The 19,915-nt window shown below is 53.2% G+C and overlaps 1 protein-coding gene across 50 annotated transcripts in view; it reads right to left on the bottom strand.

Moving 5' to 3' along the window:
- The window catches only part of EPB41L1 (erythrocyte membrane protein band 4.1 like 1), a 117,938-nt gene that overhangs the window by 4,180 nt on the left and 93,843 nt on the right, over positions 1-19,915 (bottom strand). For 20 of the 50 annotated variants that reach the window (XM_071211676.1, XM_071211674.1, XM_071211666.1 and 17 more), the window contains 7 exons: positions 15,170-15,580; positions 13,266-13,370; positions 11,530-11,610; positions 6,789-6,875; positions 5,904-5,987; positions 3,773-3,853; positions 3,321-3,437 (listed from right to left, as the gene is read on the bottom strand). In XM_071211676.1, the coding sequence (XP_071067777.1) occupies positions 3,321-3,437; positions 3,773-3,853; positions 5,904-5,987; positions 6,789-6,875; positions 11,530-11,610; positions 13,266-13,370; positions 15,170-15,580 (966 nt within the window). Of the gene's footprint in view, positions 1-3,320; positions 3,438-3,772; positions 3,854-5,903; positions 5,988-6,788; positions 6,876-11,529; positions 11,611-13,265; positions 13,371-15,169; positions 15,581-16,660; positions 16,769-17,257; positions 19,226-19,915 lie in introns of all 50 variants that reach the window. The other 30 variants (XM_071211679.1, XM_058287012.1, XM_058287016.1 and 27 more) reach the window with 6 other exon arrangements.

Raw genomic sequence — 19,915 nt, 5'->3', positions numbered from 1 at the left:
TGCTGTTGCTCATTTAACCCCACGCCCTTCTGCGCTCCTTGTGGGCAAGGCCTGTGTTTGATTTACTTTGTCCCTGGCACACAGCAACTACTCAAAAGCCGTTAACAGAAGGGAACACCATCGCTCTGTGTTACCACCCATTTGCTAATGGAGTCATAGGAAAGGGAGTTTTCTTGACAGATGGGAAAACTGAGGCCCAGAGGAGTCCGATGACTTAGCAAGTTAGTGGCAGAACCAGACTAGAACCCAAGGCTCCTGCTTTGGAACAGGTCAGTTACACCCCCACCCTCCCCATGTAATTAGACTGTTGAGGGGAAGGGGAAGCTCTAGGAGGCTGGGCTGAATGCCGCCCCCTTGTGGGCAGTGTGTGGAAGAAAGGTCCTTTCTGAAGGAGGCCGGCCAGGGGAAGGAGATGGAGTTTTCTAAATTTTGGAAATAGATAATGGTAATGGCTGCAGAACTTTGTGAATGCAATGAATGCCACGGAATTCTTCACTTAAAAATAGCTGAACTGGCAAACTTTATGTTATATGTATTTATATATATATATTTTACCACAATTTTTAAAAAAAGGGTTGCTAAAAAAATAAGAATATGTGAGCTCTATATGTACTGATATAGAAAGATCTTTAAGATTCATTCTTTGCAAAAAAATCACGGTGCAGAAAAGTGTGTAAACCAATCCAAGGTCCACAGAGAAAAGGTGGCATTGGTGTGGGAAAAGTGGCATGGTGGCTGATGGGTATGAGGAATGGCAGGAAGAGATGAGATGTGGAGGCGTTTTTGGGACTTGGAGTTGTCCTGGGTGGTGCTTCAGGGACAATTACCGGACATTGTAAATCCTCCCAGGGCCCACTGGATGGAACGTGGGAGAGTATGGGCCATGATGTGGACCACTGACCATGAGGTGCAGAGATGCCCAGAGATGTACTTACCAAATGCAATGGATGTGTCATGATGAAGGGAGTGAGTGTTGCTGGGGGGGGAGTGGTGGGGTGGGGGTGGTGGGGTTGAATGGGACCTCATATTTTTTGAATGTAATATTTTTACAAAATGAATAAAATTAAAAAAAAAAAAGGAAAGTATGTAAAGTATGCTACTCATTTGTGCATAGGGAAAAAGAAAAAATATATATATTTATGACTACAAAGCTACAAGAGAAGTGTTAGCAGCAGCTGCCTCTAAGGATGGCTAAGGGGGACAAGAGATGTGGGGAGACTGACGTCACTATATTATTTTTTTCCTTCTGAAGCTTGTATAGTAAACATATATTATTTATTCAAAATAAATAACATTCCAAAAGGGAAAAAAAAGGAGTTTTGTTTTTTTAATTATTCAGAGAACCCCACCTCCCACCGCCTCTAAATTAGTGAGTTCTAACTATATTAACAGCCAGGGCAGTCCTACTTGGTGCCAACCAATGATAAGCATGTGGGTGGGAAGAAAGGGAGAAACTTGTGTCTCTCCAGGGCATTTTAAACCAGCTCCCCCAGGTGATGCAGCCCGCCCACACCAGCGTGGCCAGTGTTCTATACTCTATGCCACTGAGATCAATCTGGGGAGGAAAAGCAAGAATAACTGGACAACCGAGGGGACTAGAGTAACAATCACTGGCATGGAAGCATGAGGAAGGCTGGGAAGTGGGCTCCATCTGTAGGCCAGCCTACGCTTCTTCTAAACCAGTGTTATCCAAAAGAAACAGAATGCAAGGCACATATGAAATTTAAAATGTTTTAGTAGCCATGTTTTAAAAAGCAAACAGAGGTAGGTAAAATTATCTTTAATAATAATCTTACTTAACCCAATATATCCAAAACATTATTTCAACATGTAATCATATAAAAACTACTGAGATATTTTAGTCTTTTTTTTTTCCTATACCAAAATTTCAAAATCCTGCGTGAATTTTACCCTTAAAACACGTCTTAAATTGGATTAGCCAATTCCAAGTGCTCAACAGCCACATGTGGCCAGTGGCTACCATATTCCATCACTGCCAAAAGTTCTGTTGCAAATGCTAGTCTGGTGCAGGTGTTAGCAGCCTTTCAAAGTAATAAGAAAATATTTCAGTCCTTTCTCTTCTGACATTAAGGGGCAGTAATCAATGGAAGAGAAAGAAACATTATTGTATCTTGCTAGAAAATATTGGTTCCTATTCATTTAGGGAAGAAGGCAGAGATACCAGCTGTTAGTGGGAGTCTTTGAGATGATTTTGCCTCACTGTGGAATAACCAGTGAAATGTATGAAGTACACAAATCTAAGTGTGGAGCTTGATGGATTTGTACATGTATGTAGGACCCATGGAACCACACCAGATCAAGATACAGAACATTCTCAGCACCCCAGAAGGTTCCCTCATGCCTCTTCCCTATCAATACCATATCCCAGAACAAACCAGTATTCTGACTTTTAGCATCATTGAATAGTTTTGCCTGTCTTAAACATCATATCAATGAAATCACAGTCTTTGTTTTTTTTAAGGAGGTACCAGGGATTGAATCCATGACCTCATACATAGGAAGCAGGCGCTCAACCACTAAGCTACATCTGCTCTCCAATGAGAGTTTATGTGTTTGTTTGTCTTTAGGAGGTACCAGGGATTGAACCCAGGACCTTGCACATGGGAAGCAGGCACTCAGCCACTGAGCTACATCTGCTCCCCCAGCACATACTCTTTTGTGTCTGGTTTATTTTATTCTATATAATGCTTATGAGATTTTTTATAGGTTTAATAAAATTCAATACATTTTCAGAAGGGCTGGAAGAGCCCCTCTCCCAAAATTCAGGCTATCACATGACCTCATCCCTTTCATTCTCCAAGGTCTTGATGGCCTACAAGGACAGGGCCCCTCAGATTCTGTCACCAGGAGGCCTGAGAGGTCAAGGGTTTGTAATCCAGCAAGACAAATGGACATCACACCCTTTAGCAACACGCAGTGACCTACGATGGAGAGAGAGAGTCTTCCTGACTTCCAGCTAATCAGCAATGGCCAATGGCCAATGGCCAATGAGGTTATGGTAGCCTTCATCTGCCCGTTTCAGTGCCCACTCTCAGCCCTTTCTCCCATTTTCTTACTATTTCTGGATTCACTTTTCTGGTTCTGGGATCTGAGAAGCAGCTGAGGAACCAGTCTTCCTTCCCCTCCCTGCTCTGACTTGTCATGACTGGGGAAACTACCTCACCCCTTTCAGCTGCAAACCAGAAAACTCACTAGAGACCAAGCCACTAGCTGGGTTCACAGATGGAAATGACCCTCAGAGGCTCCTACTCCTGTTCCCTCCTCTCGCTCACGGCTGCTGAGCCTCTCCCAAGCCTTACCTGTGGCTTCTTGTCCCTCTCCTCTGGGGAAGGGTCTGTTTCTCTATATACGACAGCTTTGGTTACCAGCATGTCAGGATGCTGCAGTTTGGCCTCCTTAATGGCCAAAGCCAGGGCCTGGTGGAAAAGAATGACAAAGTAAGAAACCACAGAATATTGGATATGGGGAAGAACATAGAGACCAACTAACCCAAGCCCTTTAGTGCACAGCTGGGGAAACTGAAGCCCAGGGAAGGGCAATGATCAAATAGGGAGTTAAATGGAGAGACCAGAGTACAGGTCTCTGGTTCCTTCTGGCTCCCATTAGTGCCCTTTCCTGGGGGGCTCCTTGCCTGGACAAGGTCAGCAGGAAATGGACATCTTCTCTGCCCCAAAGGCCATCTATCCATGGGTAGCTCAATGTGGAAGAGACTGGGCAGTGCTACTGGGAGAAGCATTCCCTACACACATACCTGGTCTTGATCGACATCTTCGTCCCCAGTGATGATGATTCGCTTCTCGATCCTTGTCTCAGAAAACCCTCCTTTCACAGTCTGCAGAAGGAGAAGGAGGCGAGGTCACCCTGAGGTCCGGCTGGGGCAGCCGCCATGCAAAGTGTCTCTCAAGGCTTGAGTCTGAGAACCAGCAGTTACTTTCTCTCTTGGTTTCCTTGGTTTTTCCTTTTCTGTTTTGGGACTTGAGATTGCAGAGCTCGCCTGTAGCCACCACTCCCTTTAACTGCCACACTGTCCCATCTAGCTCTTCCAACTCAGCTCAAACCGTCTCCCTGATGCTGGCAGGCAATGATTCCACCCCCTACCTCAGCACCCTCCCAGCACCAAGTTTGTCTCTCACAGCTCCGGGCCTCTCTGCCTTGTGCTGACTGTATTTGCATAGGTGGCCTGGCTCACCTCACCAGGTAGGGAGCTCTTGGAAGGCAGGACTGTGTTTTGCTCATCTCTGGATCCCCTCTCCCCCACTGCCCTGTCCAATCTGATCAGGGAAGCTGCTGGATGCTGAATTGTTGAATGAACACATGAATGAAATGTGAATGGTGACAAGGTTCTGCCTTAAATGACTCCGACAGTACTTGAAGAGAAAATTTCATTGATACTTAGAACCTCCACTGTCTTCTGAACAAGTTAGTTTTGGATGCAAGTTTAGAAACAGAAGATGGCACAAGCCCTAATTGCTTGATCTAAAAGGAGGGTGGCAGCTGAGGGAAATCCAAGCTGGAGTCAGGAGCCAACTGAGGTGGGGGCATTATTGAATAGACAGAAAGAAGAGGGGACTCCCAGGTGGCAGGGCCAAGAGGGGCTTTGGGAAGAAGAGTTAGCTGTGTGCTGTGGTGTGTGATGTAAAACCTTCCCATAAAGTCTTCAGCGAAGGGGACATTGCTCACGAATGCTTTTGGGGAGGGTGGGTCCTTTTGGGGGAGTGTGAGGAGGTGCCCAGTCCCGCACAGGAGCAGGCAGGGGCCGGGCCAGGGCTGTGTGAACGGGGGGCAGTGCTGCCTCGCAGACTTCTCCCTGTGGAGGGCTCCTCACAACCTCCAGCTCAACCTGGCTCGCCCTGCCTGCCTGGTCTCTCTCCTCCAGGTCTCCACCCCTGCTCTGCCTTCTCCTGGCCACTCAGTAACAGACCGCATTGGCCACCCGCCTCTCAGCTCTTTGTCTTGCTGGCTGAGTTCCCACTGACACACCCAGAAATGTGCCTCCCCTCTTTGGCCCTTCCTGTCCTTGCCCTGCTCCAGCTCCCAAACTGGTCCAGGCCCTCAGCCCCCAGGCCGGAGCCATCCTCAGTCTCTGTAACTCCCCTTCTCCTTTCCCCCATCAGCCAGCAGAGCCTGGTGAGCCCAAGCTTCCTTCTTAAACTTGTTTTCACTAGGCCGCTCCCCCACTAAAGAACTTCGACAGCTTTCCAATTTCTTAGCCTCGGACCCTCCATAACCGGATCTGTCCGGCTACCCGTCCGTGTAGTCTGCTTCCCTTGGTCCAGGTCCAGCCTAATTTCCCAGTTATGTCCCCTCCACACTTCTTCCTGACAGAGACCACGTCTCCCGTTTCCTACAAACTCGTATCGCTTACGGCCACCTCCAGCAGCCACTAGCACAATCTGGCCCACTAGCGCTGGCTCCGTGGCTGCAGGGACAAACAGAAGCAGTTTCTGCCACCGTCTTCTGCTCTGCTGAGAACCAAGGCCTGCCTCGGTCTCCTCCTCCCTCACAGGTCCAAGCTGGCTCTCCAAGACCCTGCTCCAACCCCACGTTTGCCAGGCGGACCCTTCCTGACTCTTCTGAAGCCCCCTTACCTCACCTCCCTCTAAACTCCAGTGCTTAGGAGCTAGCAGGCTCGAACGCCCTGGCTCACAGCCACTTCTAAGGAGGTGGTCTCGTGCCCACCCCCCATGGCCGTAGCGTTTTAAGGGTGGGGTCTGTGCCTAGGGCAACACGGAGCATAGAAGGAAGCACGCGGCACTCAGACGCAGAAGGTCACAGGACTCTGGGTCCACTCTACAGGTTAAGAAGCCAAAGCAGAGCAATGGTGAGTGGCCTTCCCGGGCCCGCAGCTGGGCCGGGGCAAGCGGTGCCCTGCTGCTACTCACTTTGGTTACATGGGTGGTGGTGGAGGTTGAGAGGGTTTCCGCGGTGGCGCCGTAGGTGCTGGTGAGGACATCTTTCCCGATGATCTGCAGAATATAACCACCCCCCGCCCCGGGTGTCAGGTAAGGACGCTGGGCTCTGCAGGGGTGGAGGTGGGAGACGGAGGGAAGCCCTCGGGCGCCACGAAGGGGAAGTTTGGAAGCCAAGATGCTTCCAACGGCTGAGTCTAAGAATTCAAGACTAGAATCTTTAGAATCCTAGACCCATAACATTCTCCAACCCTGGAATCTAAGATTCCTAGAACGGAGACTCCTGAGGCCCGGAATCCTAACAGCACCCTAGATTTTAAGAATCCTGGACCCTCAGAAGAAGGAGCAGAGGGATCCAGGGTGGGAAACAGAGCCCTCCTGACCCCCCACCCTGACCGAGCCAGGAACACGCTCTCCAGGCCTAGATGATGAGCACAACAGACTTGGAGAAGGTAAGACCTGCAAGAAACCTTCCAGGGACACCCTCAGTCCCAGGGGTAGCCACCGCCACAGCCAGGGCCAGAATCCAAGCTTCTGGACCCCTAGTCCAGGGCTCTTCCTGAGTAGCAAAGTAAGGAGAGCAGATGTCGAAGCGCTATCAGGGGCACCACCACGCCACCTGAGCCTCGTGCTGCCAAGGCCCTGCCTAGGAGAGCCTGGGCCAAGCGGGCATTGTGTGGGGCGGCTGGCAGGATTCTGGTGCTCACCCGTGGGCACCTGAAAACGATCCAGCTCCCTGGCACTGCACCGCAAAGAGCAGCCTCTGGGCTGAGCTGCAGGGGCCGCGGACCAGCTGGGACCCGAGCCCACGTTCTCAGTTTTTGAGTCCCCTGGCGTGAGCTGGCCCTGCCCACTTACCGGAGAAAGAGAACGGATTTCCGTGGCCACCGTCTGTGGACCTGGGATCATGACAGCTGCCCCTTTCCCGGACTTGAGACTGTTCTCCTGGGGAAACAATAGTGCTCAGATGGCCAGGTCCCAGCCGGGCGGGCCCCCAGGGTGGCTGGAGCATGCGGGCGTGCAGCCCTCCCCGGTTGAGGAGTAACTGAAGCGGGGGACTGAGGCATCGCTCAGCTCAGTCTGCTCTCTGTCTCTTGCGGGCACATACCCGCTCGCTCACTCACCCGCTTGCTCATTCACACACGTGCTCACTCACGCACTCAGTCATTCACAAATACCGACTGAGGGCCTGGCGTTCGGCACACCGTGGTGAACAAGGCGCGGGCTCACTCGCTGGAAGCCCTAGCACAGGCATCGAGACGTGCAGGCTCCCGGCCCGGCTCGGCCACGTTCGAGCTATGTGACTTGGGGCAGAACTGCTTCCTCTCTCTGGGCCTCAGGGGTTCGTTTGTAAAAGGGGACCCCTGCCCGACCCCTCACAGAGTCCTTAGGGAGCTAACGGAGGAGAAAGGGCTTTACAAACCGAAATCTGTAGGATAAATGAAGGTGCATAGGCTGCCTATTAATGATCTAATAATAGCTACTGTTTCCTGAATACTTGCTGCGAACTGGCATCATGCTAAGCGTATCGTGTGCATTAATTATCTCATTAATCCTCAAAACCACCCTAGGAAATAGTTTTTAATATTGTTTTGCAGACGAGAAACTGGAGTGCCGGAGAACGCCGGTGGCCTGACCCCGGCGACTCAGCGCCAGAGGCAGAACTGAGCTGCGCGTTTGACTGACTCCCAGCCCAGCGTGCTCTTTCCGCTCACCTCTCTGCCCTCGGACATCTGACTCGTGAACTGGCTCTCCTGGTCCTATCTTGGATTCTAACTGCTAGATTCAGCCTCCTCAGGACCTGCTGGTTTGTTATTCCTGGAATTGTCCCTGGCCTTCCTGCCCCACTCCCAGCAAGGCATGCGGCTGCCTGCTTCTACCTCCTGCCTTCTAGAATATCTCGAGGCTTAGCCTCGACTGCCCAGGGGCCCCGAGTCTGCTCTGCTGCTCCTCCCTGGACTGACCCCAGTCCCAGCCTGTGCTGCCCGCCTGCTGGGGGGCCCGTGCGAACACTGCCCCTGTGCCCCCACCGTCCATGCCTGCCTCCTGCTTGAGGCTGTCAATGACCCCGTTATTTGGCGAGCCATAAGGCACTTTCTCAACTCACCTGGAGTCCCAGAAAGTGACCCAGGGGCAGGCCTCAAAAGGGCAGCCTTCTGGGCTCAGTGTTGTCAGTGTTTCTTTTTTTTTTTGGTTTAAAAGATTTATTTATTTATTTCTCTCCCTGTGCCCCCTCCCGGGTTGTCTGTTCTCTGTGTCTATTTGCTGCGTCTTCTTTGTCCGCTTCTGTTGTTGTCAGCGGCAGGGGACTCTGTGTCTCTTTTTGTGGTGTCATCTTGTTGTGTCAGCTCTCTGTGCGTGCGGCGCCATTCCTGGGGAGGCTGCACTTTCTTTCCCGCTGGGCGGCTCTCCTTACGCAGCACACTCCTTGCACGTGGGGCAACCCTTTGCGGGGGACATCCGAGTGGCACAGCACTCCCCGCGCACATCAGCACTGCGCATGGGCCAGCTCCACACGGGTCAAGGAGGCCCGGGGTTTGAACCGCGGACCTCCCATGTGGTAGATGGATGCCCTAACCACTGGGCCAAGTCCGCTTCCCATGGGCTCAGTGTTTCTATTTTCCTCATTTTGGAAACAGCCACTGGCCCTATGTATCCTCCTGTCACTCAGGAACATTTCCCCCTAAAGCCTCTCTCACTGCTCCCTCTTTTACCTCCGCCTTCAGCTGCTCCTCCCTGCCCTCCTGCAGCTTCAGCCAGCCCTCTCTCCTGCCTTAAGCAGCACTGCCTCCTCTCCCTGGCCGAGACACACCCACCCTCTCCAGTCTGGGCTAATCCTTCATTCCCAGAGTTCTCTGCCTCACACCTTAGCCATCAAGGGCCTCCACGGTCATCTCGAGGCCAGCTTTCCCTCTCTCTTTTATCTGTAGCGCAGATCTTTCTGGAACCCCAGACCTTTAAAACCCACTGGCTCCTGGACATTTCCTCCTGGAAATGTCCTGCTGGGACCTCAGGCTCAAAAGATCCAAATTAGAATGCACTGCTTCCCCCACCTCTGACACCTACCTGCCCCCAAACCTGCCTCTCCTTCCCTAGAGCTCTTTGTTTAGACCGCTGGTTCTCACATTTGAGGGGCATCTCCTGGAGGGCTTGTGGAAACGTTGAGCACCACCCCAGAGGTTCTGATTCCACAGGTTTGGGGTGGGGCCTGAGAATCTAACAGGGTCCCAGAGATGCACTTTGAGAATCACTGAGCTGGTGAATGGCACTGCCAGCTCGTCCTCCCTCCACCTGAACATTCTACCAGTGACCAGATCCTGTACCCTCCTCACTCCAGGCATTTCTTGACCATGCCCCCTTCTCTACACCCACTTCCTCGCACTCCAGCCCCACCCCAGCCTGGGCACCAGCCTCTAAACTAGTTCCCTGCCTTCTCTGTCTTTCTCTCCCCATGGCAGGTGGACCCCAGAGCTCTACCTTCTTCAGTGCTGGACTCAGTGCCTGCGACAGGACACCACACATTGTGAGTGTTCAATAAATGTTTGTGGATGGCAGGGAGGGAGGGAGGAGGGAACAGGGAAGGAATTTTACTCCAGCCCGTGCTCCACACAGGTTGCTACAGTTTCTAAAACATAGAAACGTATTTGGTGAAATCGTGCCTCTAATTAAAAAATTTAAGTGGTTCCCCGTTGTCTCCAGGATGAAGCCCGAATTTCGTCCATGACATTCGAGGCCCTTCGCGCTCTGGCCCCAGCCTTCCTTTCCAGTCTCTTCTTGCCGGATCCCTGCCCCCACACTTGACATCTCACATGCCTGACCACCAGCTTTTTCCCAAACACTCACCCCTTCACATCCTGGCCTTTGCAGCTGCTGCTCCCACTGCCTGGGTAGAGCTTCCCTGGCTCCTCCTACCCTTTTCTGTGCCAAGACAGAGACTGAGAAGGCGGGGGCGGGGGAGACACAACAGCAGCTCACCTTACAGACCACTCACCACGTGCCAGGCCCTGGGCTAAGGGCTTGGCACAGATTACCTTATCTCCTCCTCATGTCAAACCTTTAAGGAACGTAATATTATTGCCCCTACACCCCCCTTTCACAGAAGTGGAAACTGAGGCTTGGAGAGGTTTGCCCAAGGTCATCCAGCCAGGAAGTGGGAGAGCTGGGCCTTGTTCACCACTGTGTGCCCAGGTCCTGAACACAGGGCACAGCACATTAGCAGTGCTTTGTGATTGTCTTTTGAATGAATGCATTCTAGCAGGCAATTTATTTTCTTCAACTCTGCAACCTGTACCAGGCAAACGGTAGGGACTAAGAAAAGCTTTTTGAACAAATGGATGGATGGATGAATGGATGGATGGATGGATAGAAGAAAGGAAGGATGAATGGGTGGGTGGATGGGTAAATGAATGACGCGAACTACCTGCTCACCATAAGCGCAGATGTAAATGTGGTCTACGAGCATCCTGCTGCCATGCGGTAGGCAGAGGAGGAACTGAGCGGCCAGGGAAATGGGTGCAATCTGCATGGGGGCCACTGGTTTGAGTTCATTTACTTTAAACTCTCTGTTTACTCAGACCCTAACTGCTGGGGAGCCTAAATTAACGTCATTCTCCTATGCATAGCTCAGGGGCTGGGCAAGAGAAACTTTTTGAGAACAATTCCCAACAGCTCAAGACAGCTCTGGCCCAGGCATTGCCATCTTCTCCAGTCCCAGCCCATGTGGCTGATGCTCACCATGGACGGGAGAAGGAAGGGGGGCAGAGCACCTGACGCTGAGATGGGGCTCTGGAGTCAGACTGCCTGGGTTCAACCTGGCCCGACCACTGTTCGGCTGTGTGACCTTGGGTAAGTCACTTCACCTCTCTGACCCTCAGTTTCCTCATCTGTAAATGGTGGAGAAAAAGAGCACTTGCCCCCCAGTTTTTGTGAGGATTCAATGAGATAATCATTCAGAGTCCTCAGCATCATAACCTCTGTGCCAGATGCTATTTGTTCTGTTTTATCATCAAAAAATTTTAACTGGAGTCTCCCAGGAACCTGTGAACCAGGCAGCATGGGCATTATTCCCATTTTACAGATGAGGAAATCTGAGGCCAAGGTCTGAAAAGGACCTTCCTTCATGGGTCAGACGGAAAGAAGTAGCAGAACCACAAGCCTCTCCAGGGGTGGGTCCAAAACCCTGAGTTCCGAGCTCAGGTTCACCACACGCCACCTGCTGACCACGGCAGGGAAGTGGCCTGAGACACGCGAAAATGCGCAGCCACCAGAGAGGGCTGGGTCCACAGCAAGGACTTTCAAGCTCACCTTCAGATGCACGGCGAGCTACACAGTCCCCACGTGTTAGCAATAATCAGATACCATCCCTCCCTCCCCCTCTCCCTGCTTCCATGGCTAAGCTGGTCAGGGGAGCTGAGACTCAGGGATTCCACCTTCCACATCAGTCAATTTGGAAAGCTGAGGTCTGACTGTGGGCCCTGGAGCAACTCGATGTACCAGACCGTAAAAGTCTGACGCAGCCCAGGCACGCGAGGACCCCCTGAAGCGGTTGGCCGGGGACCTGGTCGTTTCGCGGGGAGGGGTGTCTGCGGGTCCGACTTACCATGGTGGTCGATATGGTCTCGGTGGTGATGGAGGGAGTAGCTGTTAAGATCTCCTTCCCCACCGGTGCACCGCCGTCCACCTGCCGGCCAGAGGGCGAGTGGTCGGAGGGAGGGAGGGCCAGGTATACCCTGGGGCTTCTGTGGCCCGGACACCTTACTCCTAATTACAGACAACTGACGGGCTCTGTGAATGTGGGCCCTGGGGGGGCGGAGGGCGTGTCCACACACAGGCCAAATTACCCAGGGCCCAGAGCTCCTCCAGTTGATCTCAGCCCCCCGGTTGGACAAGGGATAAACAATCTCAGGCAATCTGGCAAATTTCATCCAAATGTAAATGCGTATATCCTTTGACCTAGCCAACCCATGGCTAGGGATTTATCCTTTGGATGTAAACTTTGACAAGCTCACCAAGAACTATGAACAAGGAAGCTCTCTGCAGCACTGATCATTAACTGCAAAAGACAAAAACCACCACAGGGTCCCTCAGTGGGGGACAAGCAAAAGAAACTAGGAGTCACCTCCTACAAAGGACAAAGTGGAATAAGGTAGGTCTATATATGCTGAATGGAATGATCTCCGAGATCATTATTAAGGGGAGAAATGGGTGCAAAAGAGTACAATTGCTTTTGGGTAAAAATTTAAAGTAGAGCTACAAGTATATATATATAGGTATATTTTTTTCCTGGGAAGAATTGTAAGGAAATTTTCATGTTGTTCTGTTTGAATTTCATAATTGTGAATTTGCTTTGTTTTGTTTGAATGTCAATAATGGTTACTGGGACAGTAGGATTTGGGGCCATTTTTAGTTTTCTTCTTTACATTTCTCTGTATGAAAAAGGACACGAACACATTATTAACAATATAAAACAGGCCAGAGTCTATACAGGCCAGAGAGGGAGAGCAGCATGCTCATGGCCACACAGCTTGTCAAAAATCAAGAGTCTTGACTACTATACAAGGCAGCCTCTCAAAGCCCCTATAAAAGTGGGAGAAAAAAAACTCCAGACGTGACATAGTTGCCCATATTGTGTTTATCTCTTATTTCAGCTTTTTAGACAAAGGCTGGTATCCAGGACAAAAAGGCCCAGAATTGCAGCTTTTCTGGCCAGGAAGAACCCAGAGGGCATCTAGAGGACCAAAATCTTAAATTTCAAAGTTGAAAAACCATAAAGGAACTTAGGAAATGCGCTGTGAGTACTGCATCCGTGTCTCTTCCTGGCAGCTTTCTCCAGGGTACTATGGATGCTGCTTCTTGCTAGGAAGTGATTTTTGATTTGCTTATTTTGCGAAGCTGATGCAGAATCCTCATGCATAAAAAATGATTCCAGGTGAGCCATTCTGACTTAACCTGGATGGAGGATCAATACCTCCTCTCTCCCAAAGCAGCCCCTGGGATGCTTCAAGAAATCTCTCCGGCACCTTCAAGCACTCTGAAAACCACAGTCCCAATCCACCAGTCCTCACAACTCTCCCAGGAAGAAGGGGAGATGGGGTCATTTCCACTCTACAGATGGAGAAAGTAAGGCTTTAGGAGTTGACATCTGCCCAGGACAAGAATCCAGGCCCCTGAGAGCTCAGGAAAGATGCTGAGATACAGAAGAGCGTCAGGGTTAAAAGGGGGCTCTCGGGAAGCTGAGGTGGGAAGGGTTGGTCAAGGGGCCGGGCCTGGCAGCAGGGACCCCACTCCAAACACTCAAACGCCCACACTCAGGGTGCACGGGAAGGCCCCGATTACCTGGGTGGCGTCCACAGGGGTGACTCTGGTCTGCAGCGCGGCCTCCGGCTCGATCTTCTTCCTGATGGCCAGGCTGCTGACGGTCATGGTTTCTGTCTTCACGGGCTGCAGGGAGACAAAGGCGACACTCTGTAACTCAAGCCCTGATACCGCTCCCACTCACAGGCCACCGTGGTGTAGGGTCGGCCACTTCTCTCCTGCCCCCGCTACTGGCTCAAGTCGGCAAAGGCTGTGCAGACTGTGGGTCGGGGTGGAGGAGATATGGCGTAGGGTCGTAGACCAACAGCCCAGTGGGAAAGCCAGAATCACCAGTAGCCCCCAGCCAGGCCTGGCCACAACCCCGCACCGTACAGCCTCATGCTGGTGTTTCTGGCCACCTTTAAAAGAGCATGTCTGTTATTCAGTTAATTTACTCTGTGCCAGCCACTATGTCAACATCACTAAATCCCGAATGGTTTCAACGTTATGCCACCAGCTCTCAGCTGTTTCACTTGGATTGTTTTTTAGAGCAGGAGCTGGATACTCTGTGCCCACTGGTGCTGCGTTAAAGAATCAAGTGAGTGAAGCAGACTTTTTGAGGACTGGGGTGAACTGGAGAGTTCCACTCAGATCTGGCCAACAGTTGCCATACAGGAATGTAGGCTTTGAGTGGTCAGTTCTGAGTTTTAAGACGATATTAAAAAGAAAAACTCTGGATTTGCCATTCAATGTCCTGATTTTTAAACCAGGGCTAGAGAAAACACATCTGCTGTCCAGATGTGGCCTGGGGCCACCAGTTTACAACCTCTAGGAGCCACAGGTTAAATGATCAGTTTCTTCTGAATCCTTCACCAGGCCTAGTTTGTGGCCAGCCACGCCACAAATGAGCTGGATCATGGCCAGCCACACTGTAGGTATTAACACATGTGAGTTGATAAATGAATAAAAGCTAGCTAGTTATCTGGCGGGGTGGTGGTGAGGGGGGATTTGTAACATGACCCATCCATTCGTTCAATTCATAATGGTCTATTAAGTGCCTGCTGGATGCTAGGCCTCCAGCCAGGAGTGTCCCTGGCCTAGAGGGGCTCCCACCCCTCAGCTGCCAACCTGACCACTGTGGATAAGACGGGGGCAATGCTCTGCCCAGAGTGGTCAGGAAAGTGCTTGCCACAAACGTGACATCTGAACCGTGTCCTGGAAAACGACATGTTTGAAAGGGGATAAAACTACCCAGAGGGTGCAACATGGAGGGAGAGCCCAGAGTGGAACCGCTCGCATTTCAAAGGCAGGAAGGTGGGGCACCCGGGAGGACGGAGAGTGTGATGGGAGGTAGGCTGGGGCCAGAAGAGACCCGTGGTGCACCCGGGAATGATGTGCCATAGAGAGACCCTTCTGTGGCTCTGTGGAGGAAGGACAGAAAGCAGAGAGGCCCAGTTGCTCCCTGTGGCTCCCTCAGTGAATGCGTCCTCTTCTCCAGGAGCTCCCACCGCCACCCTCAAGACCCCCGGGCAGGGTGGATTCAACCGGCTGTCCCCTTCCCAGGGACAGGAGAGGAGCCCGGGCCTGGGTCAGGAAAAGCCACCCAACTTTCCGACCAGGCCGCTGGAGCTGCTGAGAGTCCACAAGCACATGCTCTCGTGGGTGCCATGCAGGAGGCAGGGAGAGGGGGAGGTGAGACCAGCCTGCCCCCCGCCCTTCCCTCCCACCACCGCTTGACCCCAGGGAAATGACGGGGTCTCGGGGTTAGCGTGGCGTGTTTTGGGTGCACGGCCACGGCAAACATGCGAGCACAGAACCATGCTGTTCTGCGGAGGGTGGTCATGCAACGTGGGACGGAGCTTCCGGAGGCGGGACTCGGGCTCCTCGCCGATGGTCCAGGCCCTCTGCGCATGCGGTGCCCGGAGGCGCCGGGTGCTCCACTGTACCTCAAACTGGGGCATATCCGGGGAGGAGCAAGCCCCGTGCACCGGGCTGTCCTCGAGGCCCCCGGACTCGTCATCCTGGCCGGGCCCCCCCCTGTTGAGGTCCCGGGAGAAGACCAGGCCCTCGGTTTCCGAGTCACTTTTGTCTCGGTCGAGCTCAGGCAGGCTGCGGGAGAAGTCTTCGAAGGCACTGCCGTGGTAGTCGCCGATGACCGTGAAGTCCACCTCGGCCTCCAGGCTGGATGTGGAGCTGACCGTGATGCTGGAGCACTTGCGCTCAATGGCCAGGTGGCTGTCCTTCAGGAAGGCCACATCCCTCTCCTGGTCCTGCTCCTCCTCTCCAGGGTCGCTCTCTGGGGCCCTGGGACGCGGTGGTTTGACCTTCTCCTCCGAGCCCTCCCTCAGCCCGGCTCTCTATGGCCAGACAAAAATCAAAGGAACGGGGTGGGGGGAGGGAGAGAGAGAGAAATCAAGACGGTGAATGTCAGAAGAAATCTCGGGCCTTGTCACTGTCCCAAAATGAAGAGGAGGTCAGGAAAGAAAAACGGCCCCAGGAAAGGCTGCTTGAAATCATGACAAGTTTATAGAACCCCAGACTTCTCAAGAGCAGGAAGGTTCCCTTCCGAGGGCCCCACCAATCCAGGCCCCGATGGCAAAAGCAAGTACCAAGCAAACATCCTGCCAGCTGGTCCTGGGGGAGGCCCGTCCAAGGTTTGCACCTTGGAGCGTATGGAAAGCAGCTCTGTGCGGAAGGCAGGGGTGGCCGCCCAGACTGCAGAACCACCGTGCAGTTGGGCATCGAGAAACAGAAAATAAGGAGGGAGACCCGGGGAGTCAGGGAGGCCCGGGAGGGGCAAGCAGGGAGGCTGGAGCCAAGAGCTTTGAGGATGAAAGAGGAAGCCAGCGGGAGTTGTCAATTCCACCGAGTCTTGGGGGCGGGGGAGGGGGGGCGCAGCACCGTTCAGAGAAGAGCAGGATGGGTAAGGCCCTTTGGGCACCAGCTCCCTGGGAGCTGGATGTGACACCTCTATGAGTGGCTGGTGGGCGGGCCACAGAGGGGACATCTGGTTCATCAGTGTAATTGACAACAGGAGGCCAAGGAAATGCCTACGGGAACCAGCAACTCTTGTCCGACATCCATACCTCTCAACCGACATCCATACCTCTCAACTGGCCGCAGCGGCCAAAAACCACTCACGACATTCTTTTTAAAACCAGTCTAACACCCATAAAAGATTTTTTTAATACTTGGCCTCAGGTTCTAGAAGAGTCAGTATGCTCTGGGATTCACTTGCAAGGGGCAGAATGCCCAACACGAGCCTCCATTCAGCCGGGTTCTGGAAGGCTGAGAGGTGTGAGGAATACATTCCGGACAAGCCAGGGTTGAACAGCCGCAAGAGGCACTGCCAGGGGCGGGAGGGCTCTCACGCAGCTACGTAGCCTTGCCAGGTGACGATGACGGGGGTCATCAGGGCAGCAGGCAACTACAGAGACCTGAGGGCCGGAGGGGCTGGGGAGTCTCCGGCGCCCTCCCTTCCCAGAGGTGGTCACTGCTAAGCTGGTGAAGCGCTTCTCTTCCCTGGGCACATCTCCGGATTTGTTCTGGATTAGAGAAGATGGTTAATCTTAAGGAGGCAGAAAGGAACTTGGCATTGGGACCGACAGGGAACCAGAAGTGGATCTGGACTGTCGGCTTCCCCAAGGCAGGAGAACCAGGGAGGGGAAATGATAGAGGAAGTTCAGTGGACAAGCCAAGCAAGACAGGTAGGAACCCGGCAGGTGCGAGCAGCGAGGCAAAGCGAGTGTGTAGATGGCTGCTGGTGACGCCAGCTTCTCCGTGGGCCTCAGGTCACAACTGAAGCTGAGGGTCTCTGTGGCCAAGCTAACACAGGCCAAGCAGATGAACCCGTCACGCGGCTTGGGCTACACCTGGGCTCGTCTAGGGAAAGAACTCAGGGATGGACAAGCAGCCTCTGATTGCAGAAATGACGAGGCGCCACTGAAACATGCTTCTAAAGACTACGCAGCATGCGGTCAGCGGCCCTGTGTGTCGGGGGGGTGGCGGGAATGGGGGGGCACGTGGCCAGTTACCCCAGTAGCTTCCTCCAGCGTGGTTTCACAGCCCGAATCAGGGGACACGAGCTCTAGCTCTGTGCAGCCTTCTTGGTGGTGTGTGGTAGAAACGGCATCCCCAAAGGATCTGGGAGCCAGTGGCATCGTTGAGGAACACGCGGCTTTGGGGCTGGCAGCGTCCCCAGGGGGCTGGAGCTGGAGGAAGCCCAGGTCTACCAGCTTATTCCGCTGTTGCTCCACTTGGCCTGGGGAGGCCCCTGACGACAATTCGTGTGGAAGGGCCCTCCCTTCACCCTGACTGGGTCGGCGAGTTTCAGCTCCATGGGTCTCAAAGATCCTGATTTTGTTGGCCACCGAGGTCTTACTAATATCTTCCAGGGAGCCCTCTTGGCCCCCAGCTTGGCAAGAGGCCATTTCCTTTTGCTTCGCTGAAGGGAACGCCAACGCCAGGGGCATGGCCTCCGCGGCCTCTTCCGGGATGAGCCGGGGCTTCCTGCTGGCGATAGGAGGCGCCTTGCGCTCGCCGCCGACGGGCGTCGCCACCAACCCTCCTCGGTCCTTGGGATCCGGGATTTCTTTGGGAGGATGGGCATGTTTGAGAAATGTAGGGTGTTCTCCGAAGAGATGCCTGGGCTCGACGGGCTCCTCCGACTCACGAGGGGCTGGGCTTGGTGATGCTTCCTCGGGAATGGCCAGAGCCTCCGAGGCTGGGAGGGTGGGGATCGCCTCCACCCGCAGGCCTGCCGAGGCCTCGCCGTCTTCCGGCTCAGGCTCTCCTGTCTGGGTGTGAAACGGTCCCCTCTCTTTGGGCAGGAAACTGCCTCTGTCTGGTCTGGCTGGTTCACTGATATCGTCAGGAGGGACGGCCCAAGGAAGGGCCTGGGCCTCGAGGTCTGGGCGCACCTCCGCTCTGCTGTGAGCTGAGTGGTTCTTCGATCCTGCGGGGGAGCTCTTCTCAGCCTTTTCCGCCAAATCTCCACTTTGGGGGGCCTGTTCCTCCTCGACTGTGCTGCTTCTGAGGGGGGCTGCCTCTCCTTCCATGCCCTGCTGGACTTCTTGCCAGTGCTCGGCCAGTGACTGCCCTGGTGCAGGTCCTTTCCCGAGCTGCTCGACAAAGGCCTTAAGGTCGTCCAGTATCCCATGGTTATTGGGGACCCCTGCTTGCACTTCGGAGGAAGTTGTGTGGGCTCCCTCCTCATTCCTGCCAGGAGTTGTGACCACTCCCCGCTGGTCTGAGGACTTCAGCTCGGAGCTCTCCAGATGCTCCTCTGAGAGCTCCAGCCCCGTTTCATTTCTAAGAGGCACCTCCAGGTGGGGAGGGAGGTCTTGATCTTCAGAGTCTTTCTCTACGTGGTTTAAATAGAAGCTCCTCTCGGCAAAGGAGGTGTCGGTTTCGTCGCTTGAATCGGTTCTGGTTTCCACCGGGGCTGGGTCCAGCAGAAATGACTGGAGTCCTACCTTGTTCGAGGCTGGAGACAGAAGGTCCATCTCTGCTGGCCTGGTCCCTGGGACAGTGGGTCTTCCAGAAGTCTGCAACTCCTCCAGCTCCTTCTTCGGCTCCATCTGGCCCTCTAGCCTACTAGCTGAGACACAGGGGTTCCAGATGGCTGCGTCACCGGGGCCTGCCCTGTGCTGGGAATCCTCAAGGCACTTTTCTGCCCATGTGCAGCCTGCAGTCAAGAAAGCCCCTCCTGAGGCTTCCCCGACCCAGGGGCCTTCCTCCCACACTGACTCAAAGTCTTCAGGACTTGCAATCATCTTCCCTTGCCGTTGGGTGTTCGCTCTTCCAGTTCCCACCATTTCTTCTGTAGCCACTTCAACTTTGAACTTGTCCACCAGAACATTTACTTTGGACGGTCTGCCATCAGTGAGGAGATCTGCAAGGCCCGCCCCACTTTCCTCCTGCTGTGTGGTGGTCACTTTTAAGAGACCGAGTTCTTCTGGCCCAGCGTATGCTCTTTCTACAAACACCCAATGCTCTGAACCCTGTGTTTCAATTGGAGCAAGAAGAGTTCATGTGAAATATCAGGCACCTGAAGAATGGGTGATTTTTTCCCCCTCTTTAAGAAGGGGCCAATCTACAACTGAAAGGTGGACTCTGGGATGGCATGTCCCCAGAACTGGCTGGGGAGAGGAGAGCCAGGCAATGGCAGTCATCTTCATCTGGGCATCCAACAAGTGATTTAACTATTCTCGTCCAGCCTGCCCCCAACTTGGTAAAATGGGACGGGGTCTCATGCCCTCCCTGTGTTAACCATGGGGAAATGGAGATCCATGAATGGGCCAGGACCATCCCAACCACCACACATTTCCCTGAAATCAGAGCCCTCTTCCTTTATCAATAATATTTGCCACTGTCAAAGGGGAAAGTAGCTTCCATCATATGAGTCAAAAGAACTCCTAAGACAACGTCTAGTCCAATGTCATTGGACAAATGAGGGAACTGTGACTTGCTCAAGGTCACAATTGGTTGATGGTTGCATCAGGAAAAGAATGTCTGATTTTTGATGCTTGATGTCTTCGATGACCTACCTCACACCCTATGAAATATGGGTTCCAACTGCGACTAAACAGCCAGCTGAGGGGAAGAAGCACTGAGTCAGGTTGCAGAGACCACAACCTGGAATCTGACCTTTCCATAAGAGCTTCTGGGAAGGAAACAGATTAGAACCCAAG

Source organism: Dasypus novemcinctus, chromosome 24 (genome assembly GCF_030445035.2).
Source record: "Dasypus novemcinctus isolate mDasNov1 chromosome 24, mDasNov1.1.hap2, whole genome shotgun sequence".
In the NCBI taxonomy this organism is placed as follows: Eukaryota; Metazoa; Chordata; class Mammalia; order Cingulata; family Dasypodidae; genus Dasypus; species Dasypus novemcinctus.
This window is presented reverse-complemented; position numbering and strand designations above follow the sequence as displayed.